Source organism: Acanthochromis polyacanthus, chromosome 2 (genome assembly GCF_021347895.1).
Source record: "Acanthochromis polyacanthus isolate Apoly-LR-REF ecotype Palm Island chromosome 2, KAUST_Apoly_ChrSc, whole genome shotgun sequence".
NCBI classification, from domain to species: Eukaryota; Metazoa; Chordata; class Actinopteri; family Pomacentridae; genus Acanthochromis; species Acanthochromis polyacanthus.
The window spans coordinates 42,487,003-42,511,115 of record NC_067114.1 but is presented as its reverse complement, the minus strand read 5'-3'; the positions used below and the strand labels follow the sequence as shown (position 1 = coordinate 42,511,115).

At 39.2% G+C, this 24,113-nt stretch overlaps 1 protein-coding gene across 2 annotated transcripts in view; it reads right to left on the bottom strand.

The window, feature by feature from the left end:
• slc6a5 (solute carrier family 6 member 5) overlaps positions 1-23,725 on the bottom strand; it is a 29,781-nt gene extending 6,056 nt beyond the window's left edge. The window contains exons 1-15 of one of the 2 annotated variants that reach the window (XM_022210415.2): positions 23,180-23,725; positions 21,676-22,149; positions 19,956-20,103; positions 19,355-19,486; positions 19,042-19,215; positions 17,412-17,562; positions 16,523-16,655; positions 13,806-13,940; positions 13,584-13,687; positions 11,814-11,938; positions 11,514-11,626; positions 6,507-6,638; positions 6,034-6,133; positions 3,188-3,288; positions 432-599 (exon numbers count right to left, since the gene is read on the bottom strand). In XM_022210415.2, coding sequence (XP_022066107.1) covers positions 432-599; positions 3,188-3,288; positions 6,034-6,133; positions 6,507-6,638; positions 11,514-11,626; positions 11,814-11,938; positions 13,584-13,687; positions 13,806-13,940; positions 16,523-16,655; positions 17,412-17,562; positions 19,042-19,215; positions 19,355-19,486; positions 19,956-20,103; positions 21,676-22,149; positions 23,180-23,182 — 2,193 coding nt within the window. In that variant the 5' untranslated portion in view covers positions 23,183-23,725. Of the gene's footprint in view, positions 1-431; positions 600-3,187; positions 3,289-6,033; positions 6,134-6,506; positions 6,639-11,513; positions 11,627-11,813; positions 11,939-13,583; positions 13,688-13,805; positions 13,941-16,522; positions 16,656-17,411; positions 17,563-19,041; positions 19,216-19,354; positions 19,487-19,955; positions 20,104-21,675; positions 22,335-23,179 lie in introns of those variants that run through there. The other variant, XM_022210416.2, reaches the window with a different exon arrangement.
• Between the last annotated feature and the right edge of the window lie 388 nt (positions 23,726-24,113).

Genomic DNA, 24,113 nt, shown 5'->3' with positions numbered 1-24,113 from the left:
ATAAAACACCACCAAAACATGCAACGTGTTCGAAGTTGTTTTGCAGCAGAGCCACATAATCCTGTCCTGTTGTGCGGGTGAACGCTGTGATGATTACAGTGTGCATTAATTACGGTCAAACAAAGCAAAGAAATTAAAATTGCAGGATAGTTGGGCGATTGATTCTGCTGTCAGAGACGCTGAGGGAACAAAGACGTTGGGACAGAAAGCCACGATCGTCATCATCCATTAATCAAAGTGTTTAAAAAGGACCCACAAGACTCCCAGAAAAATGTTCGAATTAATACTCAGCCGGCAGCCCGTCTCTCCCTGCTAATGAGCGAAGGATGAGACTATTGATTTCCCAGACAGCGCGTGTGTGTGCGTTGCAAAGAAGACAAAAACTAAATATACATGGCAACGTGTCGCCGTGGGTTCATCTTCATTATTACCTCAATTAAGGTGCCGGGGGCGAGGTGCATCTTAATGACGAACATGATGGGGATCCAGATGACAGAGCAGATGACCATGAGCCAGCCCATCACCATGGACCAGGTGGGGTAGGTGTAGTCCTCGTATGTCATCACCTTCCACTGGTACAGACTCAGGCCGAGGATGCCCTGCACACACCGGAGAAACCCAGGAGATGAACATTAAAGGATTCGCCTGCTCTGTTATCTTTCAGGAACTTCTGTTGCAGTGTCTTTGAGCAAGTCACTTTGGCTTCTGCTTCAGCGGCGCAGCACACAAATACGCCAGTCAACTCCACAGGTAGAGAACATTTTTCAAAAGGAGAGGCTCATTCATCACCGCAAAATGCATTTCCTGCTGCAAGAGCCCACTGCAGCTCAGAGTAAACATGGTAGTTTTGTGGCAAGAATGACATATTTGGTAAAATGTGAAAAAATGAGCTCTAAGGTTGAGTTTTAATGTGCAAACCATTAAAGAGATTTTACCGTTGCAGATATTTTCACACATTAAGAAACTATTGTGAGCATCGCTGAAGTTTGTTCCCACAGAAACATTTTCTAAGTTTTACAGAATGAAATGACCTCTAGCTGGAATCCAACCTTCATATTTCACTTTTGCTCATTCGCGCATAAGTCTGCAAGTTTTCTCACAACTTCACGCACAAGTATGTCAACATTTAGCAACATTAATCCCGCTCGTGTAAGTGTGTGCTAAAAAGGAATTTAAAGAGCCCTTCCAGCAAAAACTTTTTTTTTACTGTTAACATGTACAAATGGAGTTTTTTTATTTGCTGGAGGACATATCATAAGTGAAATAAGCAGCCATTACCGAGTCCACCTTGAAACTGCAGTGTACTGATGGACTGTCTCTAAAACACAGATTCACACTTCCTGGGTTTCATATGTAACAAACCCAAGGAACCAATCCTGTTTCAGCTTGAACATATATGGCTGAATTACTCCAATATTATGACAAGTTGAGTAATTGTGCAGCATTTGAGGAGAGCTGCAGGTGAGCTGGTGTGCTCGAGCTGGGCAGAGAGGTTGAAGAAGTACAAGCCATTTCAAGGCAGGAATTCATTGTTTTTGTTGAAACAAACTTCTGAATTCTATTTTAACTTAAATACACAGAAATTAGTTTTTAGAGGTTTAATCAATGACTGGAAAAGGAGTGTTGTTTAGGGATCAATTTTGAGTACATACAGATGCTATTTACTGATTATTTACATGTTTTAAGGGTATTTCTATACTGTATAAAACTGACTAACCATGAAGTTTGTACTCCAGAACATGGAAACATGGCTCAATTTTAGCAGATTCAAATATTGGCAGAAAAATCAACCAGCCTTCAAAGAAGCCAGTGCAATCAAACAAATCTGAATCTAGCATGATGCTAACCTTTGAAAGCAAATTTGAGTGATAACTTACTACTTAAAGCTGGGGTAGGCAGCTTTTCTCTCTCTCTCTTTCTGACATTGTTGAGCAAAAATCTCCCACTAACCTTTTGCATATTGTGATTTTAAAAGTCTGAGGAAACTCGACTCTTGCACCTTCTTCTGGGTTTGTTTACAGGCTTTAGAAAACCACAGGGATTCACTAGTCACATGAGATATTAGCATGAATTGGATGTAGAGTTTCTAAACAGTATAAATAGCAAGAGAGCAGGATGAGGTGGGAGAACACGATACAAGTTCTAGGTAAAGCTAGATATGAATTTTGAGTGCAGGGGGATGGGCTTCAAACAGAAAGGGAAAAGGGAAGAGCATTTTACAGATGTTTGCCTTCTGAAGCTCTAAAGAGTTGCCTCTTCTGCTGCCTTACATGCAAATCCACATCGATGAGAATGAGAACCAACTATAAATCGTAAACCAACGCCACATATTTTCATTTTTCCACTGCTGTTGCCTAATGTATCTGAACCTTGTAATGCTTTTCAGCACTGTACAGTAGATTTCTTCCCAATTAACTGCACTGAAAACGAAGCTATTCCTGCTGTTCAATGTAAAGAAGATGGAAATCAGGCCTTCTGCTTTATTACAGGTGCAGTGGGCAGAAAGAAAAAAGAGGAAAAAAATCCATGAAGTGTCTGAAAAGGATTAGAACAAGAGAGAAACAAACAGAAAGAAGAAGGCAGACAGAAATAGATTAGCCAGGGGATGTGCATCAATGAGACAAATGAGGAAATGTGATCTCCCTGGAGAGCGGTGGGATGACCAGCCGGCCCGACTGCTGCTCAATTTGTCATTGTCACCTCTGCATTGGAGGTACAGTGGCTTCCATTAGGACTGCTAACATTAATGCTGTCCAGCGTCCAGCCCTGTGCACTGGCATTTGCAACTTCTGCTATACACAAGCGACAAAAAAAGGCCAATTTGTAGAGAAAAAAAATGCCTTTCCTGGAAAATAAATTTATATGAGGCAGAAGAAAGGACGTCACAGTAAGTATTTGACAGTTTCCTTTTTTTTAAAAAAACCCACAAACACCCTGGGAATTGGTGACATGACAGGAATAGGAAGGAAGAAATAATTTTCGATTTCAGCGTAACAGGAGCAATTTCTCCACCGCTCTTTTTCCAATTGCAAATCAATGAACTTGAAAGAAGGCAGTGAAAACGGAGGCATTTTAAGCTGCACATATCGTGAGTGTGTGTGTGTGTGTGTGTGTGTGTGTGTGTTGTGCGTGCATGTGTGTGTGTGTGTGTGCGTGTGAGAATGAGATGAGCAAAAAACAAACATACTGTCAGAATGGTTGGAGTCACAAAGGCCCAGCACAGTCTCCAGAATCGGTTTGGCTGGAAACCAATCATCATTTCAATGTCCTCGCAGAACCTCTGCAGACCTGCGGAAGGGGAAATAAAATAAAAGAAGAGAGACGGGGGGGGAGTCAGGCAGACCAAGAGAGAAGAGACGCACATGGTGACCTGGGTTTAATAAGGTCCCCCGAAAAAGGGATCAGCAAATTCCATCCGTCCTTATGAGGGTGTGTGTGTGCATGAGGGAGCGGAAGTATCAGCTTCTGTCATCCCTGGGAAAAAAGTGAGGGAGCAGATGGCTTCATTCCTCTGCCTTTATTGACAGATAACTGTGAGTGACATGAAGAGGCCGAGTCGCACAATCGTCTCAATATGTCACCTGTACTGATGCTCTGACAAACTGGAGAGGAGCCGTTAGCTTTGATTCCTGGTAACAGGCTGCTGAAACACACCTGAGCTCCCTGCATGAGAGTCTGTATGAGATTTAAGCATTATAACAGAGACCCCTAGTGGTCAGAGTCAGAAATACATGTGAGAATTACTGTGTGGCATTATTCAGGGCCTTAAACGCACTGTAAAAACAAATCCTGTCAAAACATGGTGACAATCTGGAAGCAAAGGTGCCATAAAAAATGTTGGAAAATGATGAAATAGTGTATTTCAATATTGTGTATGATGCAGAGTTTTGGCTTTTTTTAATGGTTAACTTGAAATGTATACACATTATCTGTAATTTCACAAAACAAAGATCAGTAACATATTTTTTTTTTACATTCTCATTTTTTAATATTTAATATACATATTTTTCTGTTCAAACACTGTGCATTATGTGGAGTTTTGGAAGCTTTTGTTTTTGTTTTTATGCTTAACGTTTGGATTTATATAGATGTCATGTAAAATTCTATGAAACAATTTTTAAATATGTAAAATCCATTTTTTTATTCTCATTTTTCAATCTTTAATATACATTCATCCACATATATAAATCCAATAGCAATAGTGTCATTTCACAGCCTAGGGTGTAAATTAGTACTTTTTAAATGATTTTATTAGCTATTTTAACTGAATAGAATTTAACAGAGAAAGACAAATCTAGAAGCAAGGGCTCCATTAAAAAAAGTCAAAAAAAATCATGGAATAATGTTTCACCCCATTACTATGCATTATGTGGAGTTTTGGCATTTTTTTGTTTGTTTTATGATTAACATGTAAATTTATACTTTTGTCTGTAATTTTACCAGATATTATCCGTAATTTCACAAAATAAACAACAACAAAAATTCGTAAAATAACAGTTTAAAAATATTTATGATTTTTCAGTCTTTAATATACCTAATTTTTATTTCAAGCAACTGTCAATATCTGCAAAATAAATGTATCTTGGCTGTTTTAAGTCCAATAGCAATAGTGTACATTATAGCCAGTGTAAAAGAAAGTTTCTGCCTATATACATACAGATTTTCTTTGTACTGTTGACATGTTTTTAGGAGGTAAATTAATACTTTTATTAGATATCTTGTGTAATTTAACAAAAAAGGGAAAATCTGAAAAATAAAAGTAATTGTACAACAAAAACAAATCTGTGTAAAACTATTTTTGCGGTGTGCATGTCAAAACTTAATTTACCAAGAAAAAAAATTCTTTTAAACCATTCTATTCAGTTGAGGTGATTAATTTTCCCCAATTGTTCATCATAGTGAGGACTATGCTGCCTGTGAAAACTGTTCTGTTAGATAAGATAAAACAAGATAAGATGAAATAAGCTACCGTTAATTATTCCCATAGTGGGGAAATGTGCAGTGTTACAACAGCAAAGATACTGCAAACATTCAGGAAATGCAGTATAAAAATAAACCAACATATACTTAAATACTTGCTCCTAAAATAACATTATTGCACATGTCAGTGGTATTGTGCAGATTTTTTGATGAACACAAATACTGATACTGTAATGCACAGATTTGTGCCATCTCGTGGTGAGTTTGCAGATTGCAACCAGGTGAATGCTCCTCCCTCCATAATTCCTTTTCAAACTACAGCTGCATAAAAATGCAAAGGACTATCTGTAGTGTAAGGTTTGTCCTTTCTGGGCTGCTGTAGAAAGACAACTGCACAGCATGGTAGCCTTCAGGAAAGAGGATCCAGATCGTACTATGTTGATATAAGAGACTCACCTCGTTATTATTCTGCTTTTGGGGGTGAAAAAAACAACTGCTCTGGCTCTTAAATTTTCCTATAAACCAGTCACAGTTGTCTTGGGCAGTGCTAAGCCCAGGATGCAGCACTGGTGCCCCTGCACAACAGTGTGGGGAAACAGTTTTGCATGCAGGGGAGGCAATCATTGTCACTGAGATGGTTAATTCTAAATAAAATAAAAAATAAAGCAGAAAAAATCAAGCAAGGGCTGCACTATTTTATAATATAATAAGTGTTGTGCAAAAATGTTACATGTTCAGCTTGTAGGCTGCTGCTTGGAGGTTCTTGTTGTTTTCCATTGTGAAGGAGATGGTGAAAGTATAACTAAAACTAGGAATTTGGTAAAGACATAGCATGGAAATTCTTTTTATTTTTTAGATTTGTAATATCTCTGTAGTTTTAAAGTTATATTACTTGTGTATGGCTTAGTTTCCCTGTTAAATTTACAATCAATTGCATTTCTATCTGGTTTAATCAGGCTTGACTGAAAATCTAATGTCTGTGTAGGGATAATAATGCAGCTGAAGTTGATTTCCCTTGTAAGTGTCGGTTATTTCAGCCTCTTTTGGCCACTAGCAGATCTCCAGATCTTCCCTTTTGTTGGTCAAAGGCCGTGAGACAAGTCATGTACTCACCGTAGAGGTAGGAAATCCCCACCAGCTCAAAGATAGCAATGATGACCAGAGAATAGGAGGCTGCGAATGTGTCCACCAGCTGCAGCATGTACATCCCGCTCTGCAACAACAACACAAGCAAAACATTACAAACACAACCCAGGCTTCATCCTAACGTCACACTTTTTTCCACCTCTGATTTGTCCACAGTTGTAATTTTCACACCAGCTTGTGCCGCATCATGAGAAATGTCAAGTATGAACCCTACTTCAGGCGGGATTTTGCCGCTGAAGCCGTCTGGGAGGATTTTACTAAGAATCAGCCTATTGTTCCAATTACTGACGCCTGTCCTCTGAAGGCCATAGGTTTGGTTTTACGTGGAGAAAAAGCTGTCAGCTCATTTACAGAAAGAGATGCCGGGATGTAACGCTCGAGAAGTGTCCCCGTGGCGCGAACAGGCAGCAGATATGTGTTATTTTGTGTTTGTTTCGTACCTCTGTGATCATAGGAAAACCCAGGATGAAGAAGGAAATGCAGCAGACCAGTGTGAAGAGCGGTTTGTGTTTCCTCAAGTATTTGGGGTATTCGTCCGACACGGAGGTAACGATGGTCTCAATGGTGGCAAACTGGGAGAGAAATGAGAGGAAGGAGTGTAAATAAAGAGTGAATGTTTTCCTTTAAAATCGTGTACTGTTCAATGAAAGGTGTTTAATCGAGACTTTGCTCAAATTAATTCCGTTAAATGGGACAAAAATGACCCGGTGAGGTTGCTTTCTTGCAATATCTGTGTAATGAAAAGTTTTTATCACTTCATATTCCAGCTATTCCTCAAAAAACATGTTTTTGATATCATTCCATTAAAATTTTTAAGTTACCTTTTATACTGTCAAAGAAATTGTAATATTTGTATCACTACTCCAAGCTCTTAATCACTGATAATATCATACAAGAGGTGATGCACAAACTTGAAGGGACCGAGAGCAGCAACAGCTGGAGGAAAAGATTGGAAAAATGTCAACAAAATGGATGTTGACATTCTTCTATTACAGTTCTGTGTAATATTCTTCTTTTTGAATCATCAGAATGTTCAAAATCTGTTGAAAAATAAACATATTTCAAATATGAAATCATTCTTGTGTGGACAAAAATATAATACAAATAATAACGCAAATGATTATTCTTCACCAAAATGACAAAAGTGGCATAAAAACACATTGATTCTTGTAATTTTTGACCCACTTATGAAAGAGTGTAGGGTCCAATCACTCATGCATCTAAGGGTTAAAGAAGCACAGTTTCAAAGGCAGTTTCAGGCTAACTGTAGAAAGAAGCTCACAGCAGACTGAATTACAGAATTACTAAAAAAAAAATGTCCAGTCATGCCAGGTTGTAGAATCAATTCAACTGAAAAGCCTCCAGTCAGCGAGTTTTAACTACTTTGAATCAGAGCAGCTGCTGCTGTCAGAAATGTCTGTACCCATCGTTGCGAGGCATTTGTCTTCAGTTCATCCAATAAACACGTTTCAGCATAATTTCATTTATTTCCAAAACAAATAAAGAACATTATTCTAATCCCGGGCAAGGAGGAGATATGAAAACAAACAAGGAAGAAGAATTTGGTTTGTGACGAGGAAAGCTGACAGGTGGAGTCTGTCTGGAGAATAGCAAATGTAACATGATGGTAAAAGGGACTGGGAGCCCAGAGGACAGCAGTGGATGAATATATAAACAGGCAAATTGAGAGAGGCTGGTGGAGTGTGTGCGCGAGTGCGTGAGGATACTGTAGAAACGCACTGGCACTGAGCTATCTGCCACTTCTCCACTCCTCTCCTTCCTCCTGAGCTCCCAAAACTAATTTCCCGTCAACATCCCAAGCCTATTACCGCCGAGATGCTTCCTGCAACAAAGCCACCGGCCCCTCTCCACCGAGGCAGAGTAACATCATCATTTAACTGTTACTGTTGACTTGTGTCTTAATGCGTCACTGTGTCCTCCGCTGAGCATCACAGTGCACTTGAAGTAGTCGCTGCTTTATCTGGAATTATTTGTCCACAATTGTTCCTGGAGGGACTCTAGAGTTTAAATAACATCCCAGAGGCGAAAATGTTTGTTCACTGGAGCTACATCAGGAACGCATCAGCGCAATAACTGATAACGTTAGAGTTGTGTAACCGAGACGTGTTGTTGTGGTTAATGAGCTGCAATGAAAAGATTCAATTAAAGCTGTAATAACCAGATTTTACTGTAGATAAGAAAAGGAAATATAATACGATAATAAGGTAAGATAAGACCTTGGGCAGTAGTGCAAATTTTACTACACAATAGTTAAACAAAAGTATATTAACTAGGCACAGAAAGCCATATATGTACACTACCGTTCAAAAGTTTGTTGTCACTCAGACAATTTCATGTTTTACATGAGAACTCAAACTTTTATTCATGTGCTAACCTAATTTTTTTCTAATCATCAATGAGCCCTTCAACAGCATTAGCTAACACAATGTAGCATTAGAACACAGGAGTGATGGTTGCTGGAAATGTTCCTCTGTACCCCTATGGAGATATTCCATTAAAAATCAGTCGTTTCCAGATAGAATAGTCATTTACCACATTAACAATGTCTAGACTGGATTCTTGATTAATTTAATGTTATCTTCATATTAAAAAAAGCTTTTCTTTCAAAAATAAGGATATTTCTAAGTGACCTCAAACTTTTCAACGGTAATGTATGTAAAACCATATATGAAAACTTTATTATCTAAATTCTGTATATATACATTTACACATTTGGAAAATGTTCAGAAATACCTTAGCACATATTACACTCACAAGAGCTCTGCATTGCACTGTCAAACAGATAAATACTGACACTAAAAGTTTTAAAATGCTTATGCTTTTGCTTATTTGGGAATATAAGTTCAGTAGTGGTTACTCTTTTGCTCCAATTTGGTCTCCACCAACTCCAAAACATTGTCTGCTTGCTGTTTGGTTCCATAAAGGCAGCCTCAAGTGGGTTTAATAGAGCTTTTTTTTTGCTAAATCAAGCCATCAGACTGCTGAATACCTGATAACCTGACCATAACCTTTTACACTAGGTAGTTTCAAACTGTTTCAAACTGCTGCTACACTGTTTAACCCACTGCTATATTGACATTTTATTTATATCATGTTCAAATTTTTACATTGTATATATTGTATATAGCTTGATATTTATTCATATATTTATAAATTTTTTTTACTGGTCCGATGGTGAGCAAATGCATCGGAATTTCATTCAAATGTGCACCAACTAGTGTATGCTATGAACAACAATAAAGTGGCTGTTCTATTCTATTCTATTTTAAACACAGGCAAAATGTGGCTAAAAATAAGGCTAATGAGAGCAGCGAACCAAAATAATTACCTGAAAAACACTAAAACACTCAGTAGAAGTGAAGGGACCTGATTTTCTGTTGGTTTGTTCCTATAAAAGAAGCTTTTTTATATTCCACAGAATATAAAAACAAGTCTTCAATTCACTGGTAACAGAAAATATTGATTAAAATGGATAAAATATCCATTTTAAGCAATATATTTGTCTTTCTATTTTTCTTTTTTGTTATAGAGTTCCTGCAGTTGAATTTTGCTGTCAGAGATATTTAACTGACGTAAAAGCATGAAAATCATTCTTTTTTATATATTTATTGATACTGATGAGACGTGGTGGGCCATTTAATGTCACATTAAAAAATGTAATGTTCACAATATTTTACTACAAAATACTAAGTTTATTACCTTTAGTTTTACATTTTAGGTGCTTTATTACGAATAAATTTCAAACTGTGATAAAAAAAATGTGATAATTGACAATAATCTGTCAGTATTTACTGGCTGCCAGTGCATTCTGAAGATGACCGATGAAACAACGCTTAATTAAAATATATGAATAGACTGATTAATTGAAACTATTCCCAGATACTAGCAGACTGCAGACAAATTAACTGCGAAGTGGAACATGTTTGACAGACACATAACTGAAAACAAGTCAGCATTAAAACAAGCATTAACGTGTGTTATTCCATTTGAAAAGTTTGTTATTAATTAAACATTTAAGAACAGAATAAAGAATTAGAAATATTAATGACTACATTTTATTTTAAATCACTGAGTTTATCAATTAAACAAATAAGTAATTCATCAATTTATGACTAGATTGTTTATTATTACCATTATTATTGCCACTAATGATTTATTTCTGCATTGTTTGACCCATTAAATGTCAGAAAACAGTCAAAATGAATCGTCCATAGTCCAAATTGATGTTTTCAGATATTACTTTGTTAGATTTACTTCGGTGTCGCTGCTCCAAAACTTTAAGGTCAACTTAGTTTCACTCACTTCAATCACAGACCCCCTTCTGCTCAAGAACCTGGAGAGCCGCAGCACTTGAGCAGAAATCAGCCTCAGCAGGTGGCGTGCATGGGTAATTATGTTAATTGGGTCAATGTGTGCAGTGTTTATACATTGCTTGATGGCGCTCACAAAGTTGAGTGTTTACTTTGAAGCAAACAAAAATCAAGAGACTCTTGTTTCCGACAGAAAGACTGCAGGATGTAGAAAACTTAAAGATAGAATTGTAGAATCAGATGCAGGTTCTGCAGCTACAGCAGATGCAACGTTTTTCCACAAAAGAAAACAACTGGATTTACATGTTTTTTAGAGAATGCAAACTGAATATCGACACTTATTTGTATGAATTCACCATGTTTACCCCTTCCTTTACCCTGATTTAAAGCTACAAAACATTATATCTTTGCTGCTACACTTACAAATGTCTTTCATATTAACTTTGCTTCAAATGTGTACAGTAACTCCACTGAGTTCTTTAGCATCTGTTAGCTAATTGTTTGGTATTTTGATTTGCTCTCATCATTCTTGATTTCTGCTAGAAAAATGTGCAGCACCAAACAAAAGGCAGACAAACTTAGCAGGCAGCTGGTGAAAAGTGGAAGGGGAGCATGTTGCAGTAAGAGAAACTATTAGTTTGGACCAAACTAGAGCTAAAAAAGGAGAGTGAAGTGAAGAAGCCATGGAGTTTATTTGTTCCCAAGTGGCCAAAAATATAAATCACTATTTTAGGAAACAGGTGTGTCTCGCCCAGATTCAGATGAAAAGATTATTATCACTTTTATCTCTGCGTGAGTCCACTTCAGAAGCAGGTTCAGCCGAGCTCAGAACAAAGAGTGAAAGCAGCCGCGCTTGACAAACAGTAAAAAAAAATCTAAAATTAAAAAAACAGATGATGAAAATTGCAGCTCTGCCTCATGTGTTGTTTCCTGTTCTTTTAATATGTAAAATCTAAGTTTCAGTCTTTTGGCTGAACACATCCTGCACAAACTTCATTCCTACATGTCAGATTACGGCTTTAAAATTGAATTTTATTATTATCTGTTTTATTATGAGGATATATGAGTGCCATAAGTCCAGACATACAGCAACACACACTAAAGAGCAGTGGTTACCATGGTATCCAGGCCAAGAGTCAGGAGCATGAGGAAGAAGATGATCGCCCAGAAAGGAGACAGAGGAAGTCTGGTCAGAGCCTCTGGATACACCACAAATGCAATGCCTGGACCTGAAACACACAAACACACACACACACACACACATATGCATATATTCATACATATATATATGTATTTATGTAAATGAGGATGCACACACTCCGTCTCAGCAGCAGATAAAAGGATGAATGTATGTTTGAGTGAGCAGCACCGACCTGCTGCTGCTGCTGCTGTCTAAAGCTGCTTCGGTTCTCTTACCTTCATCTGCCACCTTCTCTATCGGCACCTTCAACTCGTGTGCCATGAAACCAATGACCGAGAAGATGACAAACCCAGCAAATATACTGGTGGCGCTGTTTGTACACGTCACTATTACAGTGTCCCTGCAGAGGAAAACAGCAAAGAGAGAAGAGAGGGGATAAATGAGCAAACAGGGTTTGTTTTTTGTGTGACTGAAATAGTTTGCAAAATTGAAAACGTGTTAATGTCAGTATGCTCTTTTATCGGTGTCTCAGATACACATAGATAAGAGATCCAACAGTGCCCTCTGGTGGCCGGAATAAAAACAGTCTGCAAGTACAGGCTCTCCAAGGTGTTACGCATTTTAAGGAGCTGGACACAAGGTGGCGCTCTGTTTCATATTGTAGATACTGTTATTTTGTTCTGCCAGTGGGAGAAAAGAAAAACCCGAAACACAATAACTAGTAATGCAGAGTTGTCCAACAGAAGCACGAAATAATGATGTTGGTGACTCTAACAGGTATACAAAAACTGAACATTGCAAGATTGGTTTAAACCCTACAATTTTATATGCATTGTATAAATGTACCTAATTAATTTAAAATATTTTCATAAGAAAAAATGTGTTTGTTTGTTTTAATATCAACGTCAAGATCCAACAATATTATTTAGGAAATAGAAAAAAAAAACAAACCCAGGATCTAAGTTTTTGTTATATTTATTATTGTTGTTATAATATTTCCCAACAACAATAATAAATTGTTTTAATTTGCTTATGTCTTTTGTTACTTTTATATTTTTTCTGTTCTGTTTTTTACGTCTTTTATCACTACACTTTTTTTGGTATTTATTATTATTATTTTATTTATTTTTTACATTTGATATTCATTTCTCAGTTCGTCACTCCCTGTTTTTATTTAATCTATCAGTTTTAACATGATGTTTATGGTTATATGTGCGATGCAAATAAAGTGTAATTGAATGATTAATTTATTTAAGGCTAAGACACTAGATTATTGTAGGTAATACTAATTTACCTGATTATTTATTTATATTAAAAATTGATTTCTTACAATATCGCATTTAAAAAAAATAATTGAACAATTTATTTAAAATAAAGACCCTACAATATGATAAATAAAACCCATTTATATTAAAATATTTACTCTAGCAAATTATCTTAAGACTTCAAAAAATTATGGTTAAACTCTACAATATTACATTCAGAAAATCCAAATAAGACAAATATTCTCTGTAAGTTGAGACAGTGAAAATGGAAGTATATGTGTGCATTTCTGAGGATATTTTTGTAGCAAAACATTCACAAATACTGCATTTAAAGGAGCAGTATGTAGGACTTCAGGGGGAGCTATTAACAGAAAAGGAAGATAGTATTTTTATTTATGTTTTCATTTGTGTTTATTCACCTGAAAATAAGAACTGACTTATTTTCTTTGCATTTTTACACTGAAGTTACAGTCGCTGCAAGTGGAAAGAGGGAGGTATTCAGCTGCAATCTACAACTTCACCTTTAGATGCCACTAAATCCTACTGTAATGAGCTGTTTGGTACATTTAGGTCTGTTTGGTACATTTCTGATTCTGTATATTTGTATTTCTTTGGTTTAAAACACCAAGACAAAGTAAAGGAAACACTGAAGTGCTGGCTGCAAAGAGACATTTATTACAGACATTTCTACCAGACACACAGATACATTAAGAGTCATGCATCTGTGGTGACAGTTTGAATTTGTCTGCCAGAAGCATAGTTTACCTTTTGAGTGTTTACCTGTAGCAGTTATTGTGGAACTTATTGTAGGAGGAGAGCGTGATGAGGCCTCCCCAAGCAGCCGACAACGAGAAGAAGATCTGAGTGGCTGCGTCTTTCCACACCTGAGGAGGAGAAGAAGAAGAGCTGCAGGTAAAGAGGAAGAAAAGGTAAAATCTGGAGTGCTTTTTGTGTTGTTTGTACATTTATGCTCATGGCATTGAATGAGCCAGCATCAGGTACCTTTGCGTCATTGAGTTTCTCCCATTTTGGTGTGATAAAGTAAAGGATGCCATCTCCGGCTCCTGGGAGGGTCACTCCTCTGATGAGAAGGATGACCAGCACCACGTAGGGGAAAGTGGCGGTGAAATAAACCACCTGACCAGAAAGAGGACAAGATAGAGCAAAATCAGACAGAGAAACACAGAAAAGATGATAATTAACAAAGAAGAAAATGAAACAAAATGCCGGGCTTTTAAGATGTAATATTGATGCACTTTCCTGACTTTTTACTGTGTACAGTGAACCCTCGCTATAACGCGGTTCACCTTTCACGGCTTCGCTGTTTCACGGATTTTTTTAGTGCAGTTTCTTTATGCTTTTTTTAAACAGCGCATTGTGTTCTGCATCCTGATTGGCTAAGGGACTGACCAACGTGAACAGTCTCCGTGCCTGGTCTCCTCTGCCATACAGGCCAGCGCTGCCTGCTGTGGAGCGCTGGATCATTTCTCTCCTTGTAGTGAGACACCCTGAAAGACGGAGCCGACAGAGCAGCCTTCTTTTCCCCCGCCGTCAACCGGACAGTGGACATGGTCCCTAGCCATCTCTGGCCACCGCAGCCGTGCTCCCCAGGAGAAGAGCGCCGGCGCGAGCCTTCCCCACCCCCGACTGCTCCAATTGATTCAGCCGGCCCGCTCTCTGAGGCAAGAGTACCGCCGCGTGTCCACCTGGCTGCAGCTGCAGCGCTCCCCCAAGTGCAGTATTGTATAATAACTGTAAAAAATAAAGCTGACTACTTCACGGATTTCACCTATCGCGGGTTCTTTTTGGAACGTAACCCCCGTGATAAACGAGGGTTCACTGTACATCCTGTTTGTATGTACAAAACACACAATAAATGCAATATTACAGTAAAATCATGTGTGTTTGATAGATTTTTTTTGGTTAAGTACAAGCAGAGCAATGTTTTACATCAAAAAATTTACATGACATCCTCTAATTACAACTGTGTCTTCTAGTCCAAGCTCACAAGACCTTAGACTTGCCTTGCAGTATTAGCTGTGCTCCACATCATGTCCATGTCCAGTAGAGGGCAGCACAACACAACAATTCTATCCCACTCTAGTTCCTGCTTACATGTCAAATGTTTTGTTCTTAAATTAATTTCTCATATTTCAGTTTAATCTCCACTTTCTTATCGGGGTCTTTTCCTTTAAAACAAGAGAATTAAAAAAATGATTTCTAGGCAGCAAATGTGTCCAGTCATGTTTTCTACCATTCACTCCACTCATGCTGCACTTATAATTGCTGTAACTCACTAATGTTATGTTTTGACAGCAGCCTGTAAGGTAAAGATTGATGTCATTGCTTGTACAAGTTGGGTTTGGGTCAAACAACATTTTGTCTAGTGTCTACAGTAAATCTTAACAAATCCCAATAAACTGAGCTCAGTTGTAAGGAGAAAGGCAAAGTTTTACAAAATATGTTTCACTGATTTTAGTGAAATAGCAAAATACAGGTTTATGGGCTGAGAAATTTAGCCAATGCAGAAGTGCTGAAAACAGTTCATTGAATGACCACTAGAGGCTGATTCTGAAAGCAAGTCAGTCCCTATGAACCAACATGTTAAATTATGCAACTTTACAGGAGAAATAAAAGCATTTACACCCTGGTGCAAAATTGCTTTTGGCCTCTACAGCTAATTTCTTCATTCATGACAACTATACAAGGGTGAACTGTGGTTTAACTCACATATTGAAGTTGCTTTCAAGGCAGTGGCCACTTTGAATGACACCTCAGCTCCACTGGACCTCAATTCTACCTCATTTTTGGATTAGTCAGGAGTTGGATGGAATCCACAGCCATCAAAAGTAGGCGGCATTCCAAATTGTGAACTATTTCTTTTTACTTTAAATACATTTTTACAGCTATGGCACAAAGTATGTATTGTTTCATGTGACATGCAAAGAATTCAGACATACTACTTCATCATAATAAAACTTTGACTGCTGCTGTCTGTAGTGTAAAATGAGAAGTCATCTCTCTGTGACGCAGGCTTGTTTATACTTGCATAAGACCACAGATTGTACACCGTGACATATGCGATGTAACTCCATAGAGGACTGTGAATGGCCAGAATAAATATAGTACAGATCCTGGTATTTTCTGGCTGCATCACAGCATTTGGCATACTATGTATTGGGACATACAATGCAGTATGCTATTATAGATATTTAAACACACCCTGAACTTTAAAACAGCTGTTTGTAAAAACCAGTGGGTGGCATCACAGAGGATTCATTCATCTTTATGTAAAGTCAATGACAAAAACATAAAAATCTTTATATTTAAAGGCAAGAAGATAAATACTAACATTTGGAGTACTACAATGAAACTATGAGATTCCAAGTTCTTCCATATTGATTATATACACAATATAAAAGAGGAAATAAACAGTTCAGTTTAACTGAACTGTAGGTATTTTAATTCAGTTCATTTCCTTGAAGTTGCATCTGAAGTATATCTGGCTTTGAGAACCCAACTCTAACATTTGGAAACAAGTTCACAAGAACACCTCTCACTTCTTGTGTATCACAAATTTCACCACTAGATGGCGCTTTTACCACTCAAGAAATGACATGATGTGCTAAAGGAAAGCTGAATGCACCTTCAGTAAAATCTCTGCAGCTGATCACAGCTGTGAATAACATGCAGAGAGAGATCAGATCAGGCTTTGTTACCTTGCCTGATGACTTGATTCCTTTGGCTAAAGAGGCGTAGACGATGATCCAAGCCAGGAGGAGACATCCTGCCAGAGGCCAGCGGATGTCTCCGGGATATTCAATCCCTTTAGAAATGTGCAACACATTGTACCTGCAGGTGGGATTGAAACAGTGAAACTCAGCCCGGAGAAAAAATCTGTAAACTTAAACATAATGGACAGATATATAGAGAAAATATAAATCCGTACACCGGAAATGCTTCATTTATCAAGTTGTTTATGCATATGAACAGGTCCTCAAATTGTTCTATTAAGAATGGACAACATGGCTGCAGAATTATTTCAGCAGTTTCCAACATAAATCAACTTAATTACAAAACATATATACAGCATGGTCATTACTTTTCTTGATGTATTTGCAGAGGAACCCCTGAATGTGTTTCAAGATAGTGCAATCCATTTAAAGAATGCCACATAAAAAGATGAATTTGTTTTGTATTTTTTGCATTAGTGGTTGCAGTAAATCTATTTTTTAATTGGGACTGAATTAATAGATAAAAATGTTGATTTTCTACTTTGTCTCTGAACATAAAACTCCAGATTTGAAGTGTAAAATTCAAACATTTAGAGATTTTCTCATAGACTCAATTTCAGACACATGTTTGTGTAATTATGTATTAAAAGCAACTAAACAAATTTCAAACAAGGACTTAAAAAATGCTAGATGTCATTGCTATGATCGAGCTCTGACTTAATGTGTATTTATCTTTTGTTGATACTGTTTTTAAGGTCCTGAGAATTAAACTTTAAATATGTATATCTAGTCATAGAAAACAAGTCAAATTAGACCTGTGAGCCCAAAATGTACAGATGTAATTTTTATTTCTAATAAATCTGGACTGACTCACTTGAAGTACTCCTCGCTGGGGCTGACGTAGGTCTTGTTGCCGTCCACGGTCATGTTGAGCAGCTTTGTCAGGTTTCCCACAGCATTTGCGGACAGACAGAAACTGGAGTTCTTGATGGACGTGATGTTTCTGTCCCGCAAGATACAGGAGTCTGTTCCAATCAGAAACCAACACACGTCAAGCGGGAGAGACTGGCAGAGACGCTGCTGTGGGACACAACTTACTGCCTGCTCAGGTTTTCACACTGAAAGTAAAGCCGGTGTGAACAGATGGACCTGATTTACTGAAAAAGAAGCCTGACAGGAGGCACCTGCAGCGGGGAAAGACCTGGAGGCAGCAGAGTGGAGCCTCACGACTCAGGATGTATTAGAATTAGATGTCCTTCTAGACACACAGCTGCTTTTTCGGGCCTCATTTGATTTAAAGAAATATAAGAAAACTTGCTCTATTTGTAATTATTTTAATGCAAAAAATAGCATCTTGCTGTTTTGTGACTCATATTTGTTGAAATTTTGCTTCAAAAACATGCAATATTTAGCAGATTCTAATAAGTAATCTTGAAAATATATTGTTTTTAAAGACTGTGTATGCACAAAAATAACAGAGAAAGGACAACTTTCTTGTACAGAAATGAGGTGGAAAAAAATAGGACAAACATTTGAATCTATGCTCAAAATATGGCTTTAAAATTTGCATTTTAAAGAAACATTACATTGTAGCATATTTTTTTGACAAACAGTGTAAGACTAAAGGATGCACATGATCATGTTTCTACAGTTTGTGCATTGCAAACACGTTCTAGTGAATCTACAAAACGTGAACATGCTATTAACACATTAAAGCATGCATAATTATCAATCTTTTGTAAGTTTTGTAATTTTTTCTGTGCGTTTCCTCATCCATGAGGCTCACAGAGAGAGAGAGTGGCAGAGAGACGACAGAGCAGACTGGGCCTGTGGTTCGTGTTGCAGCCAGCAGGAGTCAGTCTCGGGTCCACTGCAGCACTGCAGCAGCTCCGTCTGTACAGTAAATTTGTCAAGCAAGCAGTTTTTGTGCTGATTTCACAGAAGCGCTAAAGGCGAATATTACGCAAACAGAGCCGAATTTCCACTTTTATTCGACGCAAATCGACGCCAAACGCCTCCCTGTTCCTGGTTGCACGTTTTTTTCCCCTCAATCAAAACACGATTTTATCCACAATTTCATTAAAAAAAACAATCAAGTCTCCACACACTGTTTCATACTGCAGATTTATAGCGTTAAAAAACTGACATTATCACGCAAAAAATAAGTGAAAATATGGTGAGAAAGCGATAATTTTAAGGGATAATCTGTCACACCGAGGCCCTGCTGCCATGTTACTGGGCCTGTAGCGTTAAAAATAGATCAAGCAGATAAATGAGGTGCTCTCAAAGTATTCTGGAGAGTGAAAACACCGCAGAGATCACAGGTCAGGATTCATTATACTGCAGGACACCTCAGCTGAGGGAGTCATGACGCATTGCGCATTGTGGAGAGAGAGGTGCTTTTAGTGTGTGCGTGTGTGTGTGTGTGTGTGTGTGTGTGTGTGTGTGTGTGTGTGTGTGTGTGTGTGTGTGTGTGTGTGTGTGTGTGAAGGTGTGTGTCTTACCTAACAGTAGCATGTCTTTGTCCTTACATTCCACCGTGTTCCACTCATTCCTACAGTTAGCCCATGGCAGTGAGCCCTTCAACGAAGCGAACAGGTAGTACAGTGTCCAGCACATTATAATATTATAGTATATGGCTATCAAGACAGATATTATCAACATGGCAATCCCGCAACCTAAAATAAATAAATGAGACGAAATATATAAATTACTCTTAAGGGAAGTAGAGAGACTCGTGATGATAAGTTTTATTTGTGAATATTTTTGGGGTTATTATTTTTGGCTTCCGTCAGCTGATCAGTGGTGCCAGTTTACCTTGCAGAGCTGGGATGCATTTCCACACTGACACGGGCCCCTGGCTGGCAAACTGGCCGAGGGAGACCTCCAGTAAAAAGATAGGGATCCCGGCGATGCCCAACATGGTCAGGTAGGGGATCAAAAAAGCTCCTGTGAGGGGATCAAACAGCAGAGCCACAAAATGCTCAAACTAAGAGCAAAACGTCTACATAAAACGTAAATAAAATTAAAATTAAGAAGCATGAAGATTGTCTGCCTTTAAAAGAATACTCACACTAGGCTATGGATGATTACTAAATGATAAAAATGATCAGTTAGAAGTTACTGGCTACTAGAACATCGTACAAATGATCATTTCTATTAAAAACAGTGATAACAGGGCTAGTAGCAGCTATGGTAACTGACAGTCTTTTGCGCATTTTTCTTTCTAGTATTTTATATTTCTCCACTTTTTCGAATTTTTTGAAAATATTTTTAATACTTTCTTGGTCTGGTTAAAGGCCCATTCCTTTAATTAACAGGAATAATCCAAATCCGGGTTTAAATTCGATTTCCTCATCTGATTTTTTCGTTTGTTTCTGTGTTCGGCTAAAATTACAACAAGCGGCACAACTCTTACCTCCACCATTTTGGAAGGCAAGATAAGGAAACCTCCACACGTTCCCCAGCCCCACCGCATAGCCCACCATGGACAGAATAAAATCCAGTTTATTGGACCAGTTTCCTCTGGCCTTATTCTCATCTCCACCCTCGTCATCATCGTCAGCCTGAGAGGGAAAAAAAAACATGCATTCATTCTCCAGAGGAAAAAAAAAACAATAAAAAGAAAAGCAGCCAGAAGACAATTACTCAACCTGGGCCTGAATGTTGGAATTTATCCCCTTAATAATAAAAATATGAATTTTTAGTTCCACATTTTGGTTTTTTTTATCAGCGGTGCAGAGGGAGTTATTTTAATTACATGATGACACCTTTAAACATTTTCTTTATTATTAGGAAAAATGAAACAAAACCTCGTCATAAAAAGACAACAGTGGAGCTAATTACCACTTTTTTCACTAAATATGTATTGTGTATTTCATTTTATTTTGACAGAATCCAGCCTTCCACAGAAACGCTTGTGCATCCCATAAAACTCCTCCTCAGCTGCACCTCCAGGCCCATTAATGGCACCAAACAGCTTGAAATCTCATCACAAGTTTTAAGTGCAAAGAAAAAAAACCTCGATGGAGGATTTCAATGAGCACGAGAACAACAAATATGTAACTACAGCTGCACAGCAGGAGCAGATTCATAAAACAGACTGCATGAATATTCACATTCATAAACAGCACGGTGCATAGGAATGTGTGTGTGGTGTGTGTGAGGTGTGGGATGCCCTCGCAGGGATTGGAAACAATCCGCAGTCTCTTGTCTATCAGCCGGATGACACCTGGGCTTCTGGGCCATACCAAGTGTCGTCTGCTGGCAGCGGGGAACACCGAAAATACCGCGAGAGTATGATTCAATTCTCTACCTTTAACCACATTACCGTTACAACTGTGCGCAAAAATCAAGCAAAGCAAATCAACTCAAATAGCTTTACATACATGCATATATTTAAAAGAATGCCAGGTCAGTGCGCACTGCTGATCTGATAATTACTCACATCGATAACGAATCCATCTCTTTTGGATTCTCTGATATTTAGCTGACATAAGCGGTTTTGAAAGTTTTGACGAAGCTGGTGCAGAGGGTTGGAGACAGAGCTGGACGCTGCGCAAATCACAGACAGCAGAGTGTTCAGCTAAAATAATGTGCATGCAAGAATTCAGCGTTTAGGTTTAGATATCACCTTTTACCGACTGCACAGTTCTCGACAGTCTGTGCGTAAATATTATCATGTGGCCTTACGGAAACCTTTTAAAAATAATCAGCCCGAAGACTCCGTTCTTCCCCACAATTAGTTATTTTTAACACATCCCCTCTATGTTATGGCCTCACTGTGATTGTTCTTTATAAAACTGTGATCCCATTGTGGAGCCACTAGCTCAGCTCGGAACCTGTCGGTCTACAAAGGAACACTTTTATGCAATGGTGCGGTGCCAAAAACCACAAACCACCCGCTTAAGGGACACACACCACAGCTCCAATCACTCTGAATCAACAGCACTGATCAACCAAAGGTCTGCACGGCGCTCCCAGGGGTTTGCACCTTCCCCGTTTGGAGGCAGCAGGTTAATCCAGTCAGCTGTCTGATCGGCGACACGCTGGAACATCCACCCCGCACCTGCTTCCAGCCGCTCCGCTCTCACACCGACCGCTCTCCGTTAAGGAAACGGTTCATTTAGCTGACTTACCCCCGCCACGGTTCCAGGCTGAACAGACGTGTTCCCATCTGTTCCCAGTATGATGGTGGTCTGGCTCATAGCCGTCCAGTTGCCAGCAGTGTTGTTCTGCTCTGCGGTGGCCCGGAGCGGGTCGCCGTACTGGGCGGACCCCCCGCGGGCCGAACCGACGGAATCCTTCCTGAACACCGAGTTGGCGGCCACGGATCCAGGCACCGCCGGCGGAGGGTTTTTAAACGTCCCATACGCTTTATTGGCGTCCGGTTCTCCCGGTTTATTTTCCGTGGGACAAAAAGTTTTGCTCTCGTTGCAAGGAGGCGGCGGCTGAGGCGCCGGGTGATGGTGAGGGGCGGGCGTCGGGCATGCAGCCGTGTTGTCCGGTTTGTTAGCTGTAAGTCCCGCAGCTCCGTCGGGCTGCTGCTCCGGGATGTAGCCAGTGGGAGCGCTGGCCGGTTGTTTGGCCATGTCTCTCTGGTCAGAGAAATCCTGGAACAGGGGAGTGACACAGATCAACGAGACAAAAAGCGGTAGAACGGCACAAACCACCGTGGAGCTGTGGAGCTGCAGCAGCCCATTTCTGCTCCGGGACGAAATAAAAAATAAATTCTCTTTCTGCTACGTTTTTCTGCAGTGTGTTGTGGCTCTGGCTGCTCTATAGTTTCAGCTCAGTGTCTGCCGGGTGTGTTGCTGTGTGAGTGTGTGTGTTTTCTGTGTGTGTGTGTGTGTGTGTGTGTGTGTAGGTAGGTGTGTGTGTGTGTGTGTGTGTGTGTGTGTGTGTGTGTGTGTGTGTGTGTGTGTGTGTGTGTGTGTGTGTGTGTGTGTGTGTGTGTGTTGGAGGGAGGGGGTTGCTTTGCTTCTCCAGTTCTCGCTTTCTGCAAGATTCTTTAATTTTACGCCCCATTTCCCCCTCATGTCATTCAGCCACACACATCCACTGATTTTTATGGGCAATAGACAAGCTGCTGCGGGTCTGTCGGTGGCTCCGCTCTCCCCGCAGGCATGCAAGATCACCGGCGTTACAGCAGTGAGCGGACCCGGGGCGTCGGAATTACAAATGACTCCCGAAAATGTAACTTTGAAAGAGGAGGGAACGGAAAGCAACCGTAAAAGCCTCTAGATTAAAAAAAATATTGATTGATTAATGCTTAGTTGCGTTCTTAATTAGGCCTAGTGGGTGGAAAAATAACCACCTGGCTTCTGCTTAAATCGATAGAATTAATAAAAGAAAAATAAGCACAGAAATGAGAAAAATATGCAAAATCAACTTTTTCACATTTAAACTTTTAAAGAGCTCCATTACGCGCCGTTACAGGAGAAAAACAAGCTGACTGGTAAGAAAAAAAATAGTGAATAAAGTTGTTTTAATGTGGAGCCACAGCCGCATTTCAGCACCACGGACAGCGCAAGTGCATCAGCTGCTGCCAGAAAGTGTCAAAATTCCATCAAAGTAGAACATTTCAGCAAGACAGAGGAAATAAAAGGGGAAAAGGTGAATAAAGTGAATAAGTGCACTTACCATTTTTTGCAGAGCTCTGCTGGCAGGCTGGAAACAGCTGTAAAAAGACGAGGAGAGGACTGGAAGCTGACTGGTTGCAGCTGTGCAAAGCACCAAGTGCAAAGCTTTTCTATAGCTCCGTGGGAAAAGAGCCGAGTTTGCGTCAGTGCAGAGCAAGGTGCCCTTCGCGTGACATTTTCTTGATAATAGGAGTTTGATAAATCATTGGCCTTGGATTTGGATTTTTAAAGGGACAACCGGGAGCCAAGACGACGTGGTCGCGTGTGTACGTGCGTGGAACCGTGTGTATGCTGGTTACGCACGTTGCATGCGTGAGCGCAGGACGGACCCTTCCAAAGCTGATTAATACACTTGTCTCTGGGGATGTGTGGGATGCTTACACACAAACAACCCACATGATCGGCTCGTTCGGTATAAGGAGTTCCAGGTTTGGGCTATTATTGGAAAAATCTAATGGGTTGCGACTGAGTGGATGCAGGACTAAATAATGTTTGCACTGTGCTGAGTTGGAGTTTTCTGGTACAGTTACAATTACAGTAACCACATGAGGGTTGTGTTTTTCTAGAGAAAAAAAAAAAAGCTCTTTTCTGTTCTCAGCACTTGGGCCTGCAGAATGCTGAAACTACACATATGCATCTATATCAGTTGTTAACTATATATCAAACAAGAGGCCGTTTTTATATAGTTATTGTGATATGTTTACATGTATCTGACAATTACACACGCACGATTTCTTATTCTCAGAAGTTGTACAGGCTAAGCAAAAAAGACGAGGTGCTAAAAATGGTCTGAACTATAAATAGTTTTTCCACTTGGAGAGTTTTACGCACAGCGCGCTCCAGGCTCTGTACGTTCCTTCGTGCGTCACCGATAGGAGCATTGATCAAGTTAAGAAAAAAAAAGTGGGCGAGGTCTTTATAAAGCTACTCATTTG